This window comes from Schistocerca nitens, chromosome 9 (genome assembly GCF_023898315.1).
Source record: "Schistocerca nitens isolate TAMUIC-IGC-003100 chromosome 9, iqSchNite1.1, whole genome shotgun sequence".
NCBI lineage: Eukaryota > Metazoa > Arthropoda > Insecta > Orthoptera > Acrididae > Schistocerca > Schistocerca nitens.
The window spans coordinates 425,552,565-425,579,408 of NC_064622.1; the positions used below are offsets into that span (position 1 = coordinate 425,552,565).

At 41.8% G+C, this 26,844-nt stretch overlaps 2 protein-coding genes across 3 annotated transcripts in view; one reads left to right on the top strand and one right to left on the bottom strand.

The window, feature by feature from the left end:
* LOC126202887 (leucine-rich repeat-containing protein 47-like) overlaps window positions 1–8,613 on the bottom strand; it is a 102,459-nt gene extending 93,846 nt beyond the window's left edge. For both annotated transcript variants that reach the window (XR_007540195.1, XM_049936950.1), the window contains exons 1-2: window positions 7,919–8,613; window positions 7,634–7,842 (exon numbers count right to left, since the gene is read on the bottom strand). Coding sequence is in view for 1 of the 2 variants with exons in the window: in XM_049936950.1 (XP_049792907.1) it covers window positions 7,634–7,842; window positions 7,919–8,540 (831 nt within the window). In the remaining variant the exon portion in view is untranslated. The remainder of the gene's footprint in view (window positions 1–7,633; window positions 7,843–7,918) is intronic.
* A 3,085-nt stretch (window positions 8,614–11,698) lies between these two features.
* LOC126204293 (hatching enzyme 1.2-like) overlaps window positions 11,699–26,844 on the top strand; it is a 160,020-nt gene continuing 144,874 nt past the window's right edge. The window contains exon 1 of the mRNA XM_049938681.1: window positions 11,699–11,821. Coding sequence (XP_049794638.1) covers window positions 11,699–11,821 — 123 coding nt within the window. The remainder of the gene's footprint in view (window positions 11,822–26,844) is intronic.

Below are 26,844 nucleotides of genomic sequence, written 5' to 3' on the forward strand. Positions count from 1 at the left end.
GAACAGCGCATGCATCAGCAGAGTGATCTCTGTGTTGCCAGGGGGCTACAACCAACAGGGTACATGGTGGCCCCACCACAGCGGACTGGCTATTGTGCTGGAGATGAGATGCTAAGAAGTTCATGGTCATTGGCAGCGCAGAAAGCGACACTGCATAGTGCATGGTGGAAAAAACACCCAGGACGGTGTTCTTGCCCAAGAGATGGAAAATGAGCAGGAATGCAATACGACATCAAGAAAGTGGGCTAAAGATCTCAATGCATTTCTCTTGGAAATGTGGGAAGTAGAGAAATGCTGACTAACCCGAAACAACCAGTGGGACAAAAACCAATTAATAATATCAGTAGGGAGCCTCTAAATCTCCAGCCATGGAGAAAAAGAAAAATAAGATGAAGCCAAGCAGCGTCTTATGCCTTTTGCAGATCAAAGAACACTTAAGATTTTGGCATTTAAGAAAAGCCTGTCAGATGGCTGCTTCGAACTATAAACACATATGAGAACCCAGTATCATCTGTGAGCAACCATCCTTTCAAGTACAATGGTCAGGCTAATTGGCAGGTAACTGTTTAGAGGAATGGGTTCTTTCCTATCTTAAGGACTGTGACAGCTATGCTATTTTTCCATTATGAGGGACAGGCGTGTTGGAGCCCAATATGGTTGGACAACCTGAGATGTTGCCTTTGGGGAACATTCACATTGTGGAACATCTGAATTGTGAACTGAATCAGGGCCTGGGGTGTGTCTTGGGATGAGGCAAGAGCCTAGAGTAGTTCCAGTCAGTGAGAGGGACCATTACACAAGTCAAAGAGGTATACATCCCTACAGAGGACACACAGCACTCCCAGCATTCCTTTGTACTGCATTTGATTAGACAGTATTAGATAGTGAGCCTCAGCATGAAGTCCCTCAACAGTGGTATAGATGGTCTGTGAAAGATGTCATTTGAGTTGTTGCAGGATTTGTTGGTGATCCTGAATATCTAGTGCAACATAACGTCTTTGATCCACCACAGCAATGGGGCGACCTGTAGAAAGTGAAATAGCAGTTCCAGTGGCATGGATGAAGACATCTGAGACACCTTGCACAACTTCATGAACAGAGTCACACAGAGGTAACGAATGGAACAGCAGAGGCATACAAGGGCCAGATGGCCCTGTGAAATGTGCAACTTGGTAGTCACTGTCTGTTGGTGGCAAAGAAACAACAGGATCACCAAAAAGTGATCCTTGTGTAGCGACCAGTGTAAAAAGATTAAGGGATAGATATCATTAGATCAATAGCTTGAAAGGTGGCATGAGCAGCACTGAAGAGGGTAGGAGAACCACCACTGAGATTGCACAGATCATGGTCTGAGAGACAACCAGACAAAATAGTACTCATCCACAGGGGAGCAGTGTGTGTTAAAGTCCCCAAGCAGGAGACTGATAGCAGTGGGAGCAGTTGGACTAATGTGGTCAATTCGACATAAGTAAGTGGCCTACCTGAAAGTAGGTAAATGTTGCAAATGTAATCACTGTGGCAGTTTGCACCTGCACCACTATTGCCTCCAACGAGGTACAAAGTGAAATCCATTCACTGACGAAATCAGTACGAACCAAAGTACAGACCCCTCCAGACACCCTCTCGGGAGCAGCACGGTTTCAACAAAATAGAAAATAGACATGGAGTATTAGAGAACAGTCATGAGTGAAGTGTGTTTCTCTGAGAGCAATTCTAACTGCAGAAGAAGAGGAAATAATGTGGTGGTGTTCTGGCAGGTGAAAGTAGTACCAATTACAATTCCGCTGAATCATGTGAATGGTGGCCAACAGAACCAGCCAAAACACAGGATCACTGCCAGTCACCTGTGCAGATGGAACAACATCCACAAACGTCAGCTCAGAATCCAACTGAATGGGAGGACTTGGCACCTCCGGGGGCACCGGAGGAGCCTTGTCCCAATTCTTTTTCTTCTACTTTTCCTTTGTAACCTTTGGTGGACAAAGCTCCTTCAAGGGGCTATCTTTAATGAGTACGGGGACAGATTAAGAGCAGACAACACTGGGACCCACAGGCTGTGGCCCCTTCTGCTAATGTTTGGCGTAGGACCTCTGGACCAGCAGTTGTGAGGAAGAGGTACACCAAGAGGGGAGCGTTGTCATCGGTTGACAGCAAAGAAAGGGAGTGCTTCTTTGGCCTGATGCAGCAAGTGGTTCCTGAAGAATGTAATGTGGGAATCTCAGGAAAGGTAGGTGGTGGGAGAACTTATATGGGGAAGTTTGAGGCCTGGAGGGGGGGGGGGGGGGGGGAGATGACAATGGTCATGATGGTAGCACAATTGATCGTAATATCCACAGGATGTAGGTGTTCATATTCCTTCCATGGTTCAATATATAACAAGTAGTCAGTAGATTTGTATTCCTGCATCTTCTGTTCTTTCTTGAAAACTGAGCAAATTGGTGAAAGTGGTGGCTGATGTTCTGCACAGTTGACACACAAAGGTGGATGCTCACAAGGACCGTCTTTGTGCAATGACCATCCAGTTACTGCATTTCGGATCCACCATGCAGTGGGATGGCATAAGTGTGAACTGTGAACATCTGAAGTACATCGTAGGTGGTGGGACATAGTTTCTCATCACACCTGTACATTATGACATTAACTTTCTCCAGGAAGACAACCTCTTCAAAGGCTAATATAAAGGTGCCTGTATCCATAGGATTATCTTTGGCCCCTTTTGCACACCTCTGATAAAATGTACACCTCGCCACTGGAGATTAGTCTGGAGCTCCTCATCTGTTTGGAATGTAAGAGTTCTGTGGAAGTCTAGTTCTTGGACCATGTTCAAAGCTGTGTGTGGGTCAATGGTCACAGGTATGTCACCTAGATTATCACGTGCTTCAAGAAACCAGTTCACATTTTCCTACAGACAACTTCCCCAAATTTGTCTTCAATGTTTCCAACAAAAAATAATGGTTTCTACACAGTGAAAGTATCCCAATTAGCCCGAGTACATACCAAGAATTGGTTGAAGTGTTTCACACCCAGATGTCTGACTTGCCCCTCTTCCCACAGTGTAGCCATGGAATGAAATATTGTGGAATCTTATCTCTCTGAGTTGGAATAGTCTTTTTGATATGAGAAGAGTGCTGGGGCCCTGTGGCCAATAGCAGAAAAAATTTGCTTCATGTGTGAATCTTCCACTATGGTACCACCTACTCTGAACAGAGGGTCTCCCCATGGGTGCTACAGCCACTGCAATGATTACCTTGCTAGTAAACCATTGCCCAGAGGCCTCATGACCCAGCCACGATGGGCACGTAATTCTTGGCTTGCATGAGGATTTTCCATCTCAGGCACCAAGAGTGCAATCCCTTCATGGTCAGGGGCTAACACCATGCAGGTACTTTACGACCTCTCCCTCCCTGCCCCCCCCCCCCCCCCACAATGAAATGTCTACCATGCCAGGTTTTGAACATAGTTCCTTTGCTAGAAAGAAAGGGTGCAAAGAGATAAATCGACAAAAAATGGAATATACATGGGCAATCTTCCTTGCATGACCCACACTTCTGTAGAATTTGGAAGAGAATCAAATCAAACCCCCAAGGGTACCATACAGTTAAGAATGGTTGGTTGGTTGGCTTGGATGATGACAATGGTGGTGGTTTTAGGTGAGGGGCACTCAACATCATGGCCATTAGTGCCCTGATGAAAAGTCAGCGTGCCTACCTCATGGGTGGGGACATTCAGAGCAGTTTATAACGCATTTATGTCTCCCTCCATTCCCCACCAATTTAAGAATGAGGCCCAACAGTTCACAAAATTTCACCACTCCCATAACACTGGAATCAGTATTGACAAGGATGGCGGACAGATCTCCATCGAGACTGAGGGCTGCCCTGATATCAGTATATAAGACACATTGCCAAAATATGCTGAACTGAAAGTGGCACACCACAAACCACCTAGAGTGGTGGATCCTCCTGCCGGAGGAGGATGCCATGTGTTAAAGGGCTATGCCCGATGCAAAGCCTAGTAAGCAGAACATCCATCCACTGTGAGGTTGACAAAGTCCATTATCCTTGTGTGACTAATCTGAGCAATCACAGTTTGTTTCCTGTCACCTTCAACCATTCAGTCTCCCACTGAAACATGATGCATCTGTCAGAAAATGAGATGATCAGAACAGACAAGAAACCCTGTCAGTGATGTTAGAATTCTCTCAAGTGCCATAGTAATGCCATATAATTCTGCATCATAATTTGTAAATTGTTCTGGAAGACACACTTTAAAAACACTGGTTGGTTCGGAGCAAAAGAGACTGAGCTGTAAGGTTATCAATCCCTTCATCCGTAAAGTGGCAAACCACGAATGGTTGTATAAGGAAAGAAGCAAAAGGCAAATCCTGGAAAGCCTAAGTGTAAGACAATAAAAAAGCGGAGAGAAAAGAGCAGAAAAAAGACAGCACAGATAAATCGTTAAAAGATCAGACAAGACAAGACATTAAAACCAGGAAATGAAAAACAACAAACAGAATGAAAAGGTGGAATGGGTAAGGCCAGGCTGGTGTACCACGCAAAGACCAACTAGGGATTTCAGAGGGGGGAGGAGGAGCAGGAGAGGGGTGCTCCACCAAACCCTCAGGGGGTCAATGAGGCCAGAGAGTCCTATCTTACAGGGATGAATAGAAACCACCTTAGGTGGTAAAACTTAACACCAGAACAGATGCTTTGGCATTTTCTACTAGCAACTGAGGGAGTGTTTTGGGAAGATTAAGATGCTGCCTCAAAGCATCCACATTAGGGCAATCTACGAGTATGTAAGCCACCATCAGGTGGGCTCCGCATTGGTAGTGAGGGGGATCCTCATGTCTGAGAATGTGGCCATGGGTCAGCCAAGTGTGACCAATGTGGAGTCAACAGGGGACGGCTGACGCCCTGCGAGAAGCCGCAGGCAAGACTGCCACACAGTTGTGGTCTCCTTGGTTTTCCTCAGTTTGTTTGGGGAGAGCAGGACATACCATTCTGACTTCCAGCAATCTATGCTGTTTAAATGACCAAAGATCTAGTTCCGGGACTCTTATTTCCAGAATCGCCATCCTAGTGGCCAGCTTTTTCATTTCCTGAAATCCCAACATGATTGGGGCCTAAATGAAAACAACTGACCAGCCAGCCTGATGGCTGACCACAACAAGTAACTGATTGTCTAGGTAAAGCACTTGCAGTGGGTGAGGCGTACAATAACAATAGAAGTGCATAACAAGAGTCTTGGAGGCTGAAAACTGAAAGCCATTGCTGAGAGCCCATGACTGCACTTTTCGTGTGGCACCCTGCAGGTGACACTCAGCAACATTCATATTAGAGGAGCAATAATAAAAGCAAAAGTCATCAGCATATAAGGAATGCGATACCAAATACCACATAGTTGATGCTGAACCATTGATGGCCATCAGAAAGAGGGGAACATTCAGTGCAGAGCCCTGCAGGACTCAATTCTCTTCAGTATGGGAGGTGCTGAGTGAATCATCCACTTGAACCCAGAATTTATGGTGCGACAAAGTTCTTTACAAAACTTGCAGGTGGACACCGGAGACCACACTCAAGTAATGTAGTAAGGATGTGGTGACAACCATGCCTTATCACAATGTAGGTCAGAAAAAGACAGTGATGAGGTGCTGAAGATGGGCAGAGAGTGTCCAGATAGTGAACTCCAGGTGAAACAAATTATTAGCAGTGGAGTGGCCAATGCGAAAACGTCCTGAGATGCAGCCAAAAGGCCCAAGACTCAAGGAGCCACAGCTGCTTGCTGACCATGTGTTCCAGCAACTTACAGAGAATGTCAGTTAATAATGGAAAGTTACAGAATGCTGGAAGGAGAGAAAACAAGTGTCCAAAATTACAAATCAGATCCAAGCACAACTGACACCAAGAATACCATCCAATGGAAAGACAAAGAGCAAAAAAGAAGAGTGGAAGGATACACTTGCAGTATGGAAAGGGAAGTAGCACTGTAAGGGCTGCAGCCCTGTGGTGGCCAAGCACACACACTCACAGAGATGTGAGCCTCCTGGGCGGCTATTTCTCTGAATTTAAACCATGTTGTTCATGCTTACATAATTTGAAAGGAAAGGTGGCTATCTCTCTCAAAGATGTCGAGCAAATTTTTTCGGCTTTTTTAAATACATATTGTTTTGCATTTATTTTTGGTGGGTTTGGATGTTTTGGTATTCAGTCTTGCTGTAATGAGTTTGTGGAGACTAATCCCTGTATTCTTCATGATGATCCCTATTTGCTCAGGATTATTTGCTACCCAGAGGTCAAGTATGTTTCCACAACCATTTAAACTACGAGTGAGCTCCTGAACTAATTGTTCATAAAAATTTTCAAAGAAAGCATTTAGTACAATTAAGGGTGACATTTCATGCCTACCACCAACTTTGAACAGGTATTTTTGCCAACATATCGAGTTTGTTAAGGTGTATAATAAATCTTCCCCTTCCAATCAGATCCCACCAGAAAATTACCCTGCTAACAAAGACGAATAAGACCACTATGATTCCACAAAGCAAATTCAATATTGCACATTAACGGTGAATGTGTCAAATTCAGTATGGAACCACACAACTGCTGCTATCAGAGCCATATTCCACTTCCCACTTATGTCTAACAACATTCCCCACTCCATGCTCAACTGCCAATCAAAATTATTCTGATTCAGGTGTAGTACTGATACAACCAGAATGAAAATATTACAAAGGCATCAATAATGGGCAGTAGTGCCCCTCTGATTGCTGGGACCATATCATTGTAGATGACATCAGAAAATAACTGCTAAGTACGTATTATTCTACACTAAATGTAGCAAATATACTTCATTTTAAAATGCACACAGTAATGTGTATGCGCAGCAGTATACATGAACCTTTGAAAAGTATTGAAATTTTAATGTTTTGTGCTATTTTTCCATTACTGGGCTGCTAAATTAAAAATACTGTGCAGTATTTCACATAATGTTACAGTTCATCTTGTTTTTATTTAATCACTATGTACCCTCTGCAATTTCAGCTGTAGATAAATATTTTCTAAAACTTTACTATAATTTGGACATATCACAATTTGGTTGACAGGCCTAATATTTCCAAATTAGTCACATTTCACTGTGTGATACTACTGACATGGATCATATGAACAATGTTTGAATTCTGATTATGGAGCTCTGTCGTCCAGTGTGTGTTTTTGCCATCATGTAAAGTGAGATGGAATGCCGTGACATGAATATATACAAGCTGATCTGCATTTGAAAAAACTTTCTATGCCTCATGATAATTAGTAATAGGTAACTAAAACAGCACCACCTTTAGATTTTAACGGTAGCTTATGGTGGTAAAAGATTTTTCGACGAATCTGCAAGCTGTGGGGCAAAAACTAATGAACACATCATGTTGTGAGAACTGATCAGTTCCTAAAAAGATGTATATTAGGTACCTAAATTACATTTCACCTATACATACAAGAAGTTTATTACACGATGACAACACATTCCGCAATAAATGCAGACAAAACAGATTGTCAACACATGTATAATTATGCAATACTACATTATTTACTACTTTGGATGACCAGATCACACAAGCAAAAAAGAAGCTTTACATTACCGTTTCTGAAGTGTGGTTAGTCGATTCACTATGTTCAGCTTTTTTCCCTTTCTTTCCTTTTTTGCCTTTGCCACCATGACCAGATTCGGCTACACCAGTCACTCGGGGGCAACTTTGTCTGATATAATCCAACACTTGCTTCGCATGGCATTGATCAACTAGCTTCAACAATCGCCTGTCACTTAATTTATTGCCCTTCAAATTTACTTCTGCAATAAACAACGACATTAGAAACGTTCAATAAAGAGTATTACAATAGCAAAAAATGCGCATGTCTAGGGCTACCTTTTAGTTTTGGTATGTCCGACAATTCTCCTGGAACTGTTGCAATGGAATTATCACTCAGATCGAGCATCTTCAAGGCAGGCAACTGACCAATGGTCGGCGGTACTTCTTTAATGTTGTTTCCGTTGAGTTTCATTTCACACAAATGGATAAGCTCCGAATGGCAAACGTCAGGGAATTCTTCAAACTGATTGTGAGACAGATCGAGAATACTAAGTTTCGTGTTTTTAACCAAACTTGGGATCTTTGTCAGCATATTTGTGCCTAAGTTTAAAGTCGACAACTGTCCCAAAGCGCTGATCTCATCTGGGATTGATTCTAACTTATTCCTAGACAGATCAAGAATTTTGAGTTTGCTCAACTTCCCGATTGTCTGCGGCAAACTGCTTATTTTGTTGGAGTAGAGAATCAGACTTGTCAAATTGATTAATCTGCCGATGTCATCAGGAACACTCGTCAAGCACGTTTCATTTATATTCAAATAATTTAAATTCACCAACGAGAATAGGAACGGATCTATACCCGACTCTTCAATAGTTTTTGAATACATCGATCCAATCACTAATTCATGTCTGTTCTCTTCTTCAATGTGTTTCAACTCAGGCCACGAGGGTTGAGACATCTTACCACTCTTCCTCTAAACAAATTTGAAACATGAATGCCTAGTTCGCAACAAGCACATGGTTGAAAAAAATGAAGTCCGTTCCGCTTACAGGGTAGCCAACGCAATACAAGCAAATCACTATCCCCCACATGCGTAAACAATAATTTCTTTCAGCTAGCACGAAAATTAATATGTGCATTATTAAGGATTAATCTTTATTTTACAGGTAACCTACAGTTAAATACAATTAAATGAATTCTAAAAAGAAAGTGTAGCAGTACCAACTGAGCACACCCATAGCTGTCCGTAGAAATATATTTTTAGGGTGACTTCAATTTTTGATATAAATTAGTTTTTTCTCACTGCGATCAGCGTGATAATGCTACACTGGCTATATCATTGGATAAGTTACCAAAAATTTTAATCGTGTCATTGCGCACACCTTTTTGAGCTAAAGACAACCTTAACATGGAGTAATGAGTGTCATTTTTCCTTCTGGTATTGTAATTATGTACATCATCATTGTTCCTATCCAACTGCAGACCATTGTTTACAACATATTTCATAGGGGAATCAACATACTGTCATGCGAAAACCAGAATGCCCAACTACTTAAACAACTGTCTACAAGATAATCATGTATGAGCATCATATATTATTCTTAGGGCACGTTTTTGAGCAATGAAGACTTTCTTAAATTTGAGTTACACCAGAATATTATTCCATATGACATTACTGAATGAAAATACGTGGACTATGTCAGCTTACAGACTTGTCTCTCCTCAAGATTAGCAATGTTTCTAAGTGCAAATGTGGCTGTACTAAGTTGTTTTGGGAGCTCCAAAATGTGTTCTTTCCAGTTTAAATTCTCATCATATGGATACCTAAGAATTTTGAATTTTGCACCCAATTTACAATTTCCTCTCTGTGTGTTACTATTATCATTAGTGTAGTACCACCAGATGTGCAGAACCACATGTGTTGCATCTCTTCAAAATTGAGAGTGAGACTATTTGTAGAAACCAATCACTAGTACTCTTAAGAGCACTGTTTACCATTTCTTCTGTTCCTGTATGTATGTTTGGACTAATATTGTCACCTGTAAAAAGAACAAATTCTTCTGGTTGTGTGTTAGATGGAAGATCATTTACATATGTATGAGGAACAATAGTGGACCAAAGATTGAGTCTTGGGTGGATCCATACATGATTTCTTCCCAGGCAGAACAATATCCTCAGAGTATGTTGGCTAAATTACTATGTACAACTTTCTGCACACTTTTGATTAGATCCAACATTATCCATGTCCCCCCCCCCCAAAAAAAAAAACGCTTAATGTGGCACATAACAAATTAGCCTGCTTTAGCAAGTCAGACAACATGTCCTAGCTCTCACAAGCAGACCAGGAAAAATGTATAGGTCTCAGATTGTCACAGAACAAAGAGAAACCGAGTATAGTGTAAAAGGCACACACAAAAATAAATATGCAAACAGGGTCCAATATAAACACCGTGTCTCCCTATGGCAAAGATGAGCTGATTTTGCAACAAAAAAATGAGCAGTCCTTAGGAAATGGAGTTATTTTACTATAGTACTTGCTGGATGCAATTAAATGCAGCATTACCTGTGTGAATGAATACTGGACAAAAAGTACAGAAATAAACTTGTTTATACCATTAGGTTACTTACTGGCAACAATTTATAGTAGAGAAAATATTTTCCATGGTGGAGTGTCCTTTGGAATACTCAATCATAGATCTCATCAGCCTATGTGTAGAAAGTGTTTTTAAAGACTCTGCTGTGGCCCTACACATTCAGAAACTCATTATTGCATCTGTTTACTGAATATCATCTGATGAAGAAACATTTGCAGAAAAACTCTCCACTTTCAACTTTAAGGATTGCCAAATATAAGCATTATAAAATTTTTGTCATAGGAGATATTAACATAGATATAAGAGTAAAAGGAACAATTTATGATTTTTTCACCGCATATGTTAAGGTCAGTGAATTTTTACTGCTCAAATGAAAAAATAACCATGCCTTGGCAATATAATTAGCATGTAGAAATCAAGTAGAATGTGACACCATCAAATTAGAAAGCTCTAATGACGATGACATGTGGCTGAAAATTGGAAATGTACCTATTGTTGATTCCAAGATATTAACTATATAAAAGAGTTCTCAATGAAAAGGACATTGAAAGTATGAGAAATGAATTTAGACTAATAGAATGGTTAAGGGTATTGACCAATGAGAAAGATATTAATGAATGCTTCTTCACATTTCTATCATGAAACGTGCACTAGACAGTAACTGCCACCTTAGTACCAAACGATTTAATACTAACAATAAGCACAAACCACAACATACATAAATGTGGTACATGGCACAACTCTATAAAAATCATGACACTTATGCTCATACTGAGGTACAGAATTGCTGAAGGTCGTGAAAACAAGAACAGTTACATAGGATTAAAAAATATCTGAAAATCTGAAATTGGAGCAGCAAAAGTCAAAGCAAATGAAGTGCACATCTGCAACTCTGAAAATAAATGTAAAACAGTCTGTAATGTAGTGAAAAGTGAAATAAATGTGGGACAGGAAGAAATCATTGTTTCAACTAGCTGTAATATTCTCACTGAAAATTTTGTAAACTCTGTAAGTTCCCTTGTATCACAAAGTGAGAATACTTCTGACTCTGAGGCCTTCCTTTTTCGATCATAGAGTAAAACAAATCAAAGATTTGCTTGGAGAAGAATTACTGCTACAGACATTACTAACGGTGTAAACAAGCTGAACAGCTCCAGAAAACAGGACTGCTATGGGTTGAGTAATTATGTTCTAAAATGTATAACTAAGGAAATCAGAAAGGTATTGCTCTATCTTATAAATATAATTCTTGATGTTTGCCATTTCCCTGAATACCTTAAAATTACAGTTACACTTCCAATATACAAAAAGGGTGGCAGAACCATAGCAGGTAACTACAGTTGTCATATAATACCTAAACTCAAGATGGCGCCTAGTGAGTCAACAGCGCCTGATACAGCTCGCCAGTTTACTCTGAGACTGAAGGTGTTCCTTAGCAGTGCCAGTGTTGCGAATCTCTGAGTATAAGTAAACTGTGATACACTTCTTTCTTTCGTTCTCTCGCGTGTGTGTCTTCAGAATAATGGTAAAACGACGACGAGCGTGCAGCGATTCCATCATCGACGGCGGCGGCGACAGCAGCGCGGCAGCCCACCCCGTCCGGCAGAAGCGGCGAGCTCGTGCGCAAGCAGGTGACGGGGCCGCTGTAGCCCGCAGACATCTTAAGCTGCGTTTACACTAGCAAGTCGCTTGCAGAAGTTATTACTGCAAGTTATTGTTTGCCGCTTGCAGCTGTTTTTACACAACAGCGCAAGAATGAAGCAAGATTCTTCCGCAAGTTCTTTGGAAAGAAACTTGCGTCAACAACTTGCTGATAGTGTTTACATATGCTTTCAGTGCCACTACGAGTGTCAGCCGAAGTGTAAAATGACAAGTAAGTGTATGAGATATGCTGCAGCTCTTGTAACTGTAATGCAAAACGTGAAAAAGAAAAAGAGAAGTATTTGGGTTAGAGAGTAGATAATGAGAAATCGCAAAATGGTGCCTATAATAACCTTTTGCAAGAACTTACAAGGGAACCTCCCCATCGCACCCCCCTCAGATTTAATTATAAATTGACACAGTGGATAGGCCTTGAAAAACTGAACCGTCAAATCCTGCATGTGTCCAAGCAAATCTGAACATGTCCTGGAATTTTGGAGAGCGAAGTTGATCATGTCTGAGTGCATGATCTTTGATAATTGTCTGAAAATAAAAAATTAAAACTTTGCACTCGAGGGAGGATTGAACCAGGGACCTTCCATTCCATAGCTGCTCGCAGTAACCACGGGACCACGGTGCTCATCAGTGTACATGTACCTTGATGTGGCTTATCTTAGACACGGACTACTCAGTTTGTATATTTTGCTTATTTTTTTCATAGTTCCATACAACTTCTTCCTGTTTTCTCGATTGATCTGTGTTCAGTTTTTCATGGCCTATCCCTGTGCCAACTTATAACTAAATCTGAGGGGGGTGCGATGGGGAGGTTCCCTTGTTAGTATCGAGAGCATGGATACTTTTGAAAACTTTTGCAGAATGTCCTCAAATGATCTGGAGTATTTGTTGATGTTAATAGCACCTGTCGTATCAAAACGAGGCACAAACTTCCGTACTGCTATTTCAGCAAAGGAACATTTGCTAGTCACTCTATGATTTATAGCTATCAGTGAGCTACGAATAAAATAGGCATTTCATTTATTTATGTGAACCATACAACCAAAAAAGTTTGAATTTTAAAATCTTTTCTTTATAGGAGACTCATACAAGTCCCTAATGTACATGTTTCATATTCCCGTCAGCACGATTTCTCTGATTGTACCCGATGTATGTAGAGTAATTTTTAATGTCTTGAAAAGGGAAAATTATTTGAAGGTATGTGAAAACACAACAATGAAATTAAATTTTTATTGAAATAAACTGCATTTTACAGAATGGTATGCTTATAAAAATGTTTTTTTTCTAATGCTCATAACATGCAAAGTGACAAGCTAATTAAATAGAACATGTAATAATTACACATTGTCTTTTACTAGACTCCTAAAACAACAAGCGAGTAGATGCAGGTGGCAAAGGGGTTGTGTCTTCAAGTTATGCTACTTTCTATGTACTTCTTTTACAGATGTATCGAATATCGACGAGATTTCATTTAATGCTCTCATCTTCTTCACTCTATCCTTGAAGTCTCCGTTATGCACGTTCCATATTTCGGGGTAGCTATACACAGCTTCAATAAAATGTTCTGTATGCTGCTTCATCCATTCCCGTTCCTCCTCCATTTCTGACATTTGTTTGCATATAATATGTAAGATGGCTGCATAAAATTAAGTCAGCACATTAAGTAAAATGTTAAATACGAGTGTTATGCAGACGACATATTTACTATAACTTGCGCTTCCTACTTGCAGGAAATAGAAATAAATCCTAAAAGCTGCAAGTTACTTGCAGATACTTCTTGAGTGGTGTTCACACTGGAAGCGGAAAACGTGCAGCAAGTCACTTCCGCAATAAATTGCTACGGTCGCAAGTCGACTTGGCTATATGTTTACACTTGCAAATCGTGCGGCAAGTTCTTCTGCGCAAGTAAATTGCTGCAATAACTTGCTAGTGTAAACTGAGCATAAGACCTGGTACTGTAAGCCATCATCGACTCCTTCTCGAACGCTGTGCTTGAGAAAACAGAGAGCACTGTTGCACTCAGCAACAACAAGGTTAGTGCCCTAGAGAAGTCCCTTGCCGATGCTAGCGAGAAACTACGTATCTTTGAAAAACAGGTGATTGACAGATTGGACGAGACTGAGCAGTACTGAAGACGCAATAATCTCAGAGTCGTTGGTGTACCTGAAGAACCTGGTGAAAATACAGATGAAGCATTAAGCACTCACGTTTCGGAAAATGTTGTCGATAGGAGCCACAGGGTAGGACGAAGGGTGCCAGATTCCAAAACCCCAGGCCTTCCATGAAAATATTTTTGTCCTATCGGAAACGCTCTGAAATCTTTGGAGCAAGAAAGAAAGTAGCAAAATGAGGACCTTACATCTCAAAGAACGAAGATACTGAACAGCGCGATCTCAAGGTTCGGAATGCAGAATGTGTGGACCAGAGGTGGCAAAATAATCGTTCAGACTGCTGCGGAAAAGCACTTAGTGAGCAACAGCGTGAAACTTAAAAGCCTAAGCTGTGCGAGTCCTAAATAATCTGTCTGAAGCAAACATTTTATTTTGTTGTACTATCCTTAAAAAGACCTTTCCAGTCTATAACTTGCTGTTTTAGAATTATTTTTAGTTATTTGTACTGGTTATTTCTGTATAGGAACACTCCAGTTTTTAGTGCTTACCTTGAAAACACTTTTCTTTACCAACATTATTTTGTCCGTTTAGTTTTATTCTTAGTGCAAGTTGCTTTGGCTGACAAACATCTTATTTTGGAGCACTCAAACTGGAAGCAGTTTCCTGTCTTTATCGTTAAGTCTTTTAAGTTTACTTCTAGACCTAGTTATAAATTGTGTATTCAGTTATCACACTTCCAGCGCCAGCATAATCAGTATTTAACTATTATCTCGCCATTCTTACATTGTCTTGTTTCAGACGATTACTTCACAGCAATATGTGATTGGAGGCTTTCCCGGTGTATGTGTTGTTTCCAAGGCTCTCAGATGTCCGGCCGGATACGATCTTTAAAGTCCCATGATATTTCGGCGAATAACCTTTCCGCCATCATCAGGTGGTTCTGATGGAATGGTCTGTCTGCTCTCTCTCTTCCCCCCCCCCCCCCCCCCCCCCCCACACACACACCTTTTGCTTTCTTATCCGTGGGGAAGTGTATGGAGGAGTTTATAGCCTGTTGGCTTTTACTCCACAATGTATGTTGTGTGTGTGTGTGATTTTTTTTGGATAGTAGTGACTGTCTGTGTATTTTGGGGGTTCTGGTGGCGTCTTGTACTTGCTTGAGGTTGGCGAGATGTTGGGCATTTTAAGGATTAAGGATTGGTATTACGACATGGAGATTTAGGGAATTTTCTCTTTCAGTTAGTCGTCGAAGATCGTCATAGTGCGTTTGTTTTTATCATGGGACATGTCATACTGAGCTAAGGAGTGGATGAGGTTATTTCCAGATCTGAATGAACTCTCATAGAAAGCCCTTGCCAATTCCTGGAATCTTTCTTTGAGGACGGGGATTTCGGCAGCGGTGTGCAGATTGTTGGTGGGGAATCCCATAGGTAGATGCAGTGCCCCCTGAGGGTGCGATTCTGCAGCCTCTGGAGTTTGTCCAGATGCTGGCTAGCCATGTATCCCCAGACAGGGAACACATACTCCATTACTGGCCGTATAAGGACCTGATAGACATTTACTCCTACAGAGCAGTGAAGGGTTTCTGTTGATGACTGGGTATAGGATGGACATTCTGGCGCAGACCTTCCTGTGGACCTCGTCTATGTGGGGTTTCCAGATTAGTCTTGAGTCCATGGTTACGCCGAGATACTTGGCAGATCTGCTCCAGGGGCGTCAGGATCCGTGTTGGTGCAGGTGAAGGGGGGTGGGGGCGAGGGAGGGCACTGAGGGGGTCCGCATCTCATGAGTCTCAGGTGATCAGCATATCATGTGTCTTTTCAGGGTTGTTGGTGATGGGCCAGCGATGGGCCCAGGTTTCTGTGTTATCTAAAACCCTATGTAGTCTACAAATGGCCAGGTTGTTATTTGCATTACGAGTGTAAAAAGCTGTGTTGTCAGCATACTGTGCAGTGTGCACCTGGGGGGCTGTGGTAGTGTCCACAGTGTACAGACTGCACAAAATGGGCCCCAGGACCGATTCCTGTGGCGCTCCAGCACGAATACGACTTTTGGTGGAGGTGACAGTTTCTACCTTGACAGAGAAAGTTCTGTTAATGAGACAGCTTTGGATTAACCTGACTATGCTCCAGGGGAACCCCTGTATGTATAACTTGTATAATAGCCCTTTATGCCATACTGAGTCGAAGGCTTTGGCTACATCAAGTAACACTATCCTGCAGTAACCTCTGTGGTTGAAGACCTCTGTGGCTGCTTCCACCAGTCTCATGATCTGCTGTGGGGCGGTGTGCTTGTGTCGGAATCTGAACTGGAAATCCGGCAGAAGTCGCACATTGGTGATGTGGTCTCATATGGATATTAGCAGGAGGCGCTCATAGATCTTGCTGAGAGTTGGCAAGAGGCTAATCAGCCTGTGGTGCTACGGGAATAAAGGGTCTTTCCCTGGTTTGTGTGTCGAGACAACTTCTGCATGTTTCCAGTAAGCTGGGAACTCACGGGTACGAGTAATCTCGTTGAAGACCTTTGAGAGGTGTTCGATAGCTGAGGGCGGGAGGTTTTTAACTAGGTGGTTGGTGACACTGTCGTGTCCTGGCGCCTTTTTTGTAGGGAGGGACCTAATTACTTTTGCCACGTCTTCAGGGGCGAAAAGTGGGGGTTCGTCATTTGGGTCTTCCTCAGCATTGAGGAAGACAGCCAGTTGACGATGGACTACGTGCTCGTTGTCCTGGGGTTCTGCCGCTTGAAACTGCTTCTCAAATGTGTCGGTGAGGGCGTTCTCCTTTTCAGAATGGCTCTAGGCCAGACCTGTCTCGCCATGCAGTGGCGGCAACCTAACGCGTCTTTTGGTGAATTGCTTGGTTGCTTGCCATAGTGTGTGATCGTCTACATCTACATTTATACTCCGCAAGCCACCCAACGGTGTTTGGCGGAGGACACTTTACGTGCCACTGTCATTACCTCCCTTTCCTGTTCCAGTCGCGTATGGTTCGCGGGAAGAACGACTGTCTGAAAGACTCTGTGCGCGCTCTAATCTCTCTAATTTTACATTCGTGATCTCCTCGGGAGGTATAAGTAGGGGGAAGCAATATATTCGATACCTCATCCAGAAACGCACCCTCTCGAAACCTGGCGAGCAAGCTACACCGCGATGCAGAGCGCCTCTCTTGCAGAGTCTGCCACTTGAGTTTATTAAACATCTCCGTAACGCTATCACGGTTACCAAATAACCCTGTGACGAAACGCGCCGCTCTTCTTTGGATCTTCTCTATCTCCTCCTGATGAGCAATACTCAAGTATAGGTCAAACGAGTGTTTTGTAAGCCAGCTCCTTTGTTGATGGACTACATTTTCTAAGCACTCTCCCAATGAATCTCAACCTGGTACCCGCCTTACCAACAATTAATTTTATATGATCATTCCACTTCAAATCGTTCCGCACGCATACTCCCAGATATTTTACAGAAGTAACTGCTACCAGTGTTTGTTCCGCTATCATATAATCATACAATAAAGGATCCTTCTTTCTAAGTATTCGCAATACATTACATTTGTCTATGTTAAGGGACAGTTGTCACTCCCTGCACCAAGTGCGTATCCGCTGCAGATCTTCCTACATTTCGCTACAATTTTCTAATGCTGCAACCTCTCTGTATACTACAGCATCATCCGCGAAAAGCCGCATGCAACTTCCGACACTATCTACTAGGTCATTTATATACACTCCTGGAAATTGAAATAAGAACACCGTGAATTCATTGTCCCAGGAAGGGGAAACTTTATTGACACATTCCTGGGGTCAGATACATCACATGATCACACTGACAGAACCACAGGCACATAGACACAGGCAACAGAGCATGCACAATGTCGGCACTAGTACAGTGTATATCCACCTTTCGCAGCAATGCAGGCTGCTATTCTCCCATGGAGACGATCGTAGAGATGCTGGATGTAGTCCTGTGGAACGGCTTGCCATGCCATTTCCACCTGGCGCCTCAGTTGGACCAGCGTTCGTGCTGGACGTGCAGACCGCGTGAGACGACGCTTCATCCAGTCCCAAACATGCTCAATGGGGGACAGATCCGGAGATCTTGCTGGCCAGGGTAGTTGACTTACACCTTCTAGAGCACGTTGGGTGGCACGGGATACATGCGGACGTGCATTGTCCTGTTGGAACAGCAAGTTCCCTTGCCGGTCTAGGAATGGTAGAACGATGGGTTCGATGACGGTTTGGATGTACCGTGCACTATTCAGTGTCCCCTCGACGATCACCAGTGGTGTACGGCCAGTGTAGGAGATCGCTCCCCACACCATGATGCCGGGTGTTGGCCCTGTGTGCCTCGGTCGTATGCAGTCCTGATTGTGGCGCTCACCTGCACGGCGCCAAACACGCATACGACCATCATTGGCACCAAGGCAGAAGCGACTCTCATCGCTGAAGACGACACGTCTCCATTCGTCCCTCCATTCACGCCTGTCGCGACACCACTGGAGGCGGGCTGCACGATGTTGGGGCGTGAGCGGAAGACGGCCTAACGGTGTGCGGGACCGTAGCCCAGCTTCATGGAGACGGTTGCGAATGGTCCTCGCCGATACCCCAGGAGCAACAGTGTCCCTAATTTGCTGGGAAGTGGTGGTGCAGTCCCCTACGGCACTGCGTAGGATCCTACGGTCTTGGCGTGCATCCGTGCGTCGCTGCGGTCCGGTCCCAGGTCGACGGGCACGTGCACCTTCCGCCGACCACTGGCGACAACATCGATGTACTGTGGAGACCTCACGCCCCACGTGTTGAGCAATTCGGCGGTACGTCCACCCGGCCTCCCGCATGCCCACTATACGCCCTCGCTCAAAGTCCGTCAACTGCACATACGGTTCACGTCCACGCTGTCGCGGCATGCTACCAGTGTTAAAGACTGCGATGGAGCTCCGTATGCCACGGCAAACTGGCTGACACTAACGGCGGCGGTGCACAAATGTTGCGCAGCTAGCGCCATTCGACGGCCAACACCGCGGTTCCTGGTGTGTCCGCTGTGCCGTGCGTGTGATCATTGCTTGTACAGCCCTCTCGCAGTGTCCGGAGCAAGTATGGTGGGTCTGACACACCAGTGTCAATGTGTTCTTTTTTCCATTTCCAGGAGTGTATATTGTGAAAAGCAATGGTCCCATAACACTCCCCTGTGGCACGCCAGAGGTTAACTTAACGTCTGTAGACGTCTCTCCATTGATAACAACATGCTGTGTTCTGTTTGCTAAAAACTCTTCAATCTAGCCACACAGCTGGTCTGATATTCCGTAGGCTCTTACTTTGTTTATCAGGCGACAGTGCGGAACTGTATCGAATGCCTTCCGGAAGTCAAGAAAAATAGCATCTACCTGGGAGCCTGTATCTAATATTTTCTGGGTCTCATGAACAAATAAAGCGAGTTGGGTCTCACACGATCGCTGTTTCCGGAATCCATGTTGATTCCTACATAGTAGATTCTGGGTTTCCAAAAACAACATGATACTCGAGCAAAAAATCGTCTACTTTGAGGGCTGTGAGGCGGTTTTGCCATTGTTCGTTTCTGTGCTCATTGAGTGCAGCCTTCAGCTCTCTCTGTAGAACGATGGAGCAGCCTCCTGGTGGCCTGATTTCTGGTGATATTCCACTCTTTTGCCAATCTGTTCTTGTATCGGGTTACGGCCAGCTAATGTTACGGGAGTCTTACTTGCGGGTCTGGTCCATCCCTTTGTGGGGGTGTGGCATCTTCTGCCGCCTGCAAGGTGATTCCTGTTAGGTCTTGTAGCGCTTGTTCTACTGTTTTAGCAGTTGTTGGCAGAGCGAGAGCGATATCAGAGGTGACAGTTTCTTGGTATCGCTCCCAGTTTGTATATTTGTAGACCGTCTGGTACCGTGGGAGTGCTACCCATTCTCCTACTTCGACCTCTACAATCACTGGGTTGTGGTCTTGTGGTTGGAGGACATTCTGTAGATTGTCCTTGTGGCCACAAACCCCACGATCCTCCTAGTGAGGGCTATGTCTAACACGTCAGGCCTACCTCCAGTTTTTGGAAAATGTGTAGGCTTGACCAGACCCCATGTTTGAAAGTGGTGGTTGCACGCTAGTCGTTGCAGTTTGGACCCTGCTCTGGAGGTTACTCTGGAGTTCCAATTGGGGTGTTTGGCATTGAAGTCGCCTCATATTATGAGTTTGCCTTCAATTTGCCCTAGAGCAGCTATGTCTCCCTCGTCTATCTCGTCTTGTGGGGGTTGTTAGATTGAATGGTTCAAATGGCTCTGAGCACAATGGGACTTAACTTCTGAGGTCATCAGAACTTAGAACTACTTAAACCTAACTAACCTAAGAACAGCACACACATCCATGCCTGAGGCAGGATTCGAACCTGCGACCGTAGCGGTCGCGCGGTTTCAGACTGTAGCGCCTAGAACTGCTCGGCCACCCCGGCCGGCACAACAATTGTTAGGGGTCCGGTGGCAGAGGTCTGGTGGCAGAGGTTGGCCTGTCTTCATGATAGCTAATGTAGTTGGGAACTGTCGCTTTTATTCCTGGTTTTAAGTGGGTTTCCCCCATCATGCATATGTCGGAGAATTCCTTCATGAGTTCTTTGAACTCGACCTCTTGGTTAACAATGCCATCTGTGTTAAAAACGCACATTGTCAGGCCTTGGATATTTGGTCGTGGGGTTTTGAAACTACTGAGGTAGTTGGAGAGGGGAGCTACTGCTGGACTGCTGTCTGAAGGGCAACAAGGATCTGAGTGTTCTGCTTCTGGCCCTCCCTGAATTCCTTCATCATTTCCATGGCGAGGGTCATGGTCCAGACCATGATGCCTAAAAACTGATCCGAGGGGGTGGATTGAGTGTGGGTTTCCCCAGAACGTCCTCTGTCCTGGTGTACTTGGTTGTTGTTGTGTATCTCCCAATTTTGTTCTTTTGTGTGTTTCCGGTGTTCTGTTGATGGGGCTTGCATCGATTTCTCGACGTTTCCGTGGCTCTTTGGTGGAGAGACCACTTCCACCCATGTTGCCCTTGGTGTGTCAGGCCTTGATTTTACCCAAGTTTGTCTGTGTGTGTTGTCCTGTTTTGTCTCTCTGTGTGAATTGACAGGGAGATGGTGTCCTGTTTTCGTGTGTTGGTGGCAGCTGTCACACCCTTTACCTTCTGTGTGTCTTTTTTGTCGACCTCACAGCCTCGGTACCCTGCTGTGTGGTTTTTCCCACCTTATCTGCGGGCCCATGTGTTTCATATTGCAAGTCTTGTTGTCATGGGGTTTGGCGCATTTCCTGCAGCACACAGGCATCTGGCAATGGGCGGCTATGTGACACCTGAAGCATTGCACCACCTTGTTCTTGTGGTGAAGCAGCTCCATGGTGACAGGGACTGCCAGGACAACCTGGATCTCGTGCCTTTTCTGGGGTATGTCTGGCACAGTGACTTGGAATAATGGCAGCTTTCTCTCTGCCCCATTTTTGCCCATCTGCTCAACAGTTTTTACCCCAAATCCCTGGGCAGTCAGGTCTGTTTTGACTGCCTGGGGGGAGAGCCATCTGGGGAGTTCCCTAATAACTGTGTTATCGTTTCTTGTCTTGGTCGTGAGGAACATGTAGTGTGGTATATTTTTGTCAGTGAGGGTCTTTTTTATGGTGTTGTAGTCTTCTATGTTATGTAGTGTGATCTTTATTTTGTCCCCCCCCCCCTCCCTTGTAGGTTTTGCAGTGAAGTTGTCCCTCATAATTTGTGTTTTGATCATGTTATGATGTTCCTCCTAGTAACAGGGAAACTCCGCAACGATTGGTGGGAAGTGGTGTGATGTGTCATTCTGTGTTGTTGTTTCATGTGGTTCCTCTGGCGCTTCGGCCACCGCCTGAAACCAACGCCACCTAGAGAGAAGACCTGTGCGCTGAGCAGCTCGCCTGCCAAGAGTAGTCACACAAGTTCCGTCCGTCCAAGAGCGGCTTCTGCTGGCAGGAGCTTCTAGAAACGCTTTTCTCTGGCTACATGTTTTATTTCTAGTGTCGTACATCGCTATTTCAACAAAATTTCTCTTATATCAATTATTTCACACACTAATACATTAAAACCTACCTGTTTTTGCACTGCAAATCCAAAACTTGTAACGGGATTGATGGCTTCATTAGGCCTATACACATGTTCTTAACTACACACAAATTAGCATTTTTAATAATGAAAACATCAAGATCTCTCCATGTGAAATCCATCAATACAAAATTTAATTTAACATTGATGATTTTATTCTATCAAAATGATGAAAAATCCAAAATTGAATATTTTTTGTGCTTTTTATTTTAGAGCTCTTAATTTTTAAAATGACCAAAATTCTGCCACTTTTGTCTTGCTTTGTAACCTTAAAAAGGTCACAACCCCAAAACCATTCGACTTACAGACCTGAAATTTGTACCACTTTATTCAGTTTCTTCTACAGTTTAAAGATGTGTGCTACTTTACTAGATTCACAAAAGCGCTGAATTCTTCCAAACCCAATTTTTTAATCCTTAAAATTTCATTTATCTGCAATTTGCTTTGCCAACTGTATCACAACTTTTGCAGACTGGTTCATGACAGTTACGTTAAAATGAAATAAACAAGTTACTTGTGGTAGCAGTTTTTGCAGATGATGTATATAAATTGCAGTAGTTTAAAAGAAAAAGGCCTTTTGCAAGCTGCACATTAAGTGTTTTTTATTTAACTTGTGCACACAGACCCATTTTTCCTTATTTACAAGGTGTCTTCAGTGGGTGTCAGATCAACGTCTTATAGCTGTTTGGCTTAAGAATTGTAACTAACACAACAGAAAATAAATACTATGGAATAAATAATAATAAAACAAAACCACTCAGTTTTATTGACACAATAATGAGCTTCAAGAGATATCAATTGTTGAAAGAAAATTAGCAAAGCACTAGAGGGAGAAAGGGGAGCAGGTTGCAGCAATGCAACACTTATAATGCACGAGTCAAGCATACAGACAGCAGCCTTTTAAAATAGTAGAAGTGGCATTTTACACAGAATGCTATAAGATTCAGTACATTCTGAAAACTCCAGCACTAAACTTCACTGTCAGGCATTACTGTGTTTGAATAATGGTATCTCAAACAAGTGTTACTTTAAACTAATGAATTTTAAATTTTTATATCTCTTGTCTGTTTCATCTTTTTGATAATTGTCATTTATCCTTCTATGATTTCTTAAGAAGACAAACAGTGGATAAACAGTGGTCAAAATTTTGTTGTAATCCATTCAAAAGAAACTTACACTGCATGATTAAATGTTGTGGAAATGTAACTCATGGACGATCAATCTGAGCTTGCGTATTTAAGAAAGATTTCATGTAGAGTGAAATCATCTAATGAAAGAAAACCTGAACTACTGATAATTAAAAGCAAAAAATCTTATGGAAAGGTACAACTGAGTTGAAGTACGTCTAATGGCCCTGAGTTTGTGGATGCTGAAAAAGGCTTGTATTTGTTGAAAGCATCTGCCTTCATTACAGGAATCCGCAGTAATAAAGAAATGTTTCGTGTCAAAAAATATTGTAAAGATAAAGCTGACAAAATAACATTGAAATTAAGTGAAACCTTCTTTCAGAAGAAACTGGTGAAAATCAGGAAATACTTGGCTGTGATGATACACAAACAGAAATGATTGCCAAGTTTAAACTCAATTAGTAAAAATGAAAAATTTTCAGTGTTGACTTTCCTACCCAACTCATACAGAAAAAGAGTCTGGAGTAAGCAACTGCAGGGTGTGAAACAAAAGTAGTGGAAGAGCGGGGCCTGCTCTTTACTTCTGACCCTAGACCTTAACAGTCTTTGTCTGCTAAAACTGTTCTGTTAGTGAAAAATTTCACTGTAATGATAATACTAGCAGGTGAACATCTGACTAACATGGTTACATTTCTATGGGAAAAGATGGTGATAGCAAGCCAATGTATGCTGAAAACAAATTAATTTTAGGACTTGTAAGAGAAGTGTACAAACTTTTCAGATAAAATTGCATTCTCAAAAAATGCTGTATTAAGGCCAAAAAATTGTATTATAGCTGGAGCTAGTGGGATACTTACTGTTTGCATTTGTTTCAAATCATTAAAATGGAAATTAATGATAGCTGGAGCAAATTTGAATAAAATTTTCAAAAAAATGTACGAAAATCTGAGGTTTCAAGAACCAGACCAATGGTTGATTTCACATTTACTGACCAATTAATCAGTATTCTTTTTTAAGTAATAGCTTTATTAATCACAATATTTCAGAGAAATATAGGGTAGTAATGAATAAAAATGTTCTTACAATGTGTGTGTACAGTATGTATTAAAACTGCATAAATTCAGCATGCTGTTTACAATTAATGTTCAGTTCAGGCTTCACTTACTTCTGTTGAATATGTTTTTCTTTCTAGGGACAGCATCCTTCACAATGCTTTGATTTTTCTTTTTGGTAAAATTATTAAGAAATACATTGGTTGATATCCACATTACTTTTTTGCAAGTATCTTGAGCACTGTGACTACCACATTCTCTTTCCCAGAGCAGTTCATTCATTAAAACTGAATTCCAAGCCAGGTGAAAAACCAGTTCCCTTTGGTTTGGTACTTTAAGGAACTCAGCTTCAAATTTATGACACAATTTCATAACAGTCAGGTAAGTAGTGACAACCACACTGATAATCTGAGAGCAAGGAATGAGTAGTTTTCCTCTACTTACATTCTGTATTAGGGAATACATTTCTTGATCATCTAAAATGTTATCTAACACCAGAATATCTTTACAAAACTCACATTTAGTATTTTTCAAAACAGAGTAGCAACAATACCCTGTTATATATGTAAGAACAGGCAAATCTTCACTGGAATTTTCAGTAAGTTCTGATGAATTGACTACTATTTCATCATATATGGAAGGAATCTCAATGTCAGTATTTGGGTCATCTGAGAAAACATCCTGTATGGACTGTATACTTATTTTGCCAAAAGCAGTTGATCTTAAATTTAGCCTAATTACAGACTGCAAGCGAAGCTTCTTTTGTACCTCATACACCTGCCTGATACTGACATTGTACTGGCCTCCACATAACTACCTATACTTTCCAAATCTCTCTCCGAGCAAATTAGTTTGAAATTTTCCAGGTAAAAAGTAGGAAAACTGCAACTCGTTAATACAATATTCAGACAATTTTATAAAGGCCTGTGTTGTTTGAATTAATGCTGAACATGTTTCTTTTGTTAGTGAGCCCTCAGGATATTGGATGTTTATTTTTTCCCATCTGCTTAGCCATTCTAACATTTCTGTAAGATATGCGTACTTGGGGTCATCTATTGTACATTGTATTAAGGGGCTCATGAATTCATTGTTTAACCTATTACCCTTAAATTGTGTTTTCACATTCGCTATTTTCCACAATTTGGTAAACAAACTAATGTAATTTGCTGTTTCCATACAGTGAACTAAGGAGTGTTTTGGACCCAGTGTTTGAAGGGCATTAGCTGTGACATCACAGAAAATTTGCAGAGCTAGTTTAGCATTTCGTTTTTCAAAGTTATTTGGTCTCATAGCTTTCAAAGTCAGACCATAACAATATTTTGCCAGTTTTTTATGTTCAAGGTCATATAGCCTCAGTAAGGTATCAAAACAGGCATAATGTATGCAAGAATCATTTTTTTGAAATGTGGGATAAATCATACAGGAATTATTTTTTTTGCTTTAACCAATTATGCCAAATGCACTTCATAATGTGTACAGAGTCAATTACAAAAAACAATGGTCTCATTGAATCTTTAGGATGGTTATATACATAAGAGACTGAAGAGAGATTTGAAAATGATGACATTGCCCTTCTATTAATGGAATTATTATCTGAAATTACAGACAGTACTTTGAATCCTGTATCTTAAAGACCCAATATTATTCTTTTGATCCATTGATGCAAATTATCACCTGTTAATTTCTTGACTGGTAAAATATGGACAACATCTCTAAAGTTACTCAGTATACTGCTGATCATGAAAACATATGCGGAATTTGCTGTCAAACATTCACCATTAACCATACCAACAACACTTCCTCCTTTATAGTCAAAATATTCTTTTAGATGTATCTCATCTATTAAAAGGTTGACATGATATTCATGTGGTTCAAGAAATTTAAATTTACCTCTTGTATATGATAAAAAATTATTTTCACATTGCTATTTCTGGGGGCCTATGTTAATATTAGAATATACTCTTTGAATTGTTGATGGATGAGGGCCTACAAAAAAAACCATAATCTCTATTAAACCTATAAGCACATGGGGAAATACTGTAAGATAAACAAGAAAATATCATGAATGATGGAGTGTATGAAATTTTCTTTGATGACAGTAATTTTAACTGTTCAATGATAAAGTGTATGTTTTTGCTCTTTTCATACTCAGATAAATTAAGTGTCTGCAGAATGTCACATACATAACTCAAAATTTGTTCAATATTATTTGGAACATTAATCTGCATGTCAGCTTTTTCCACACAGTCTAACAGATTACCTAATTCAACAATGCTTGAAATCCTTATTAAAACCTTGTCCCCATTTAGTCCTATTTTGTTTCTTTGCTTGTTCAGGACAAATACTGATACATCAGGGCCTTCACTAATAAGAACAGAATATTTTATTGCAGGAGAAGGAACTGTCTCAATGTTTGCAAACAATACAGATGTAGGTTTTGTAATGATACTCCAGAAATCAGATAGCTTTAATATTGACAGTTTTGGCTTTAACTCACACAGTGATGCAATGGACTGAGCTTTTAAATATATTTCCCTTTCCTTCAGACTATCCTGAACAGCTGCCTGAATATTTTGCTCTTCAAGTTTCTGTCTCTTTACCTCAGGGCCAATTCTGTAGCTTGAAG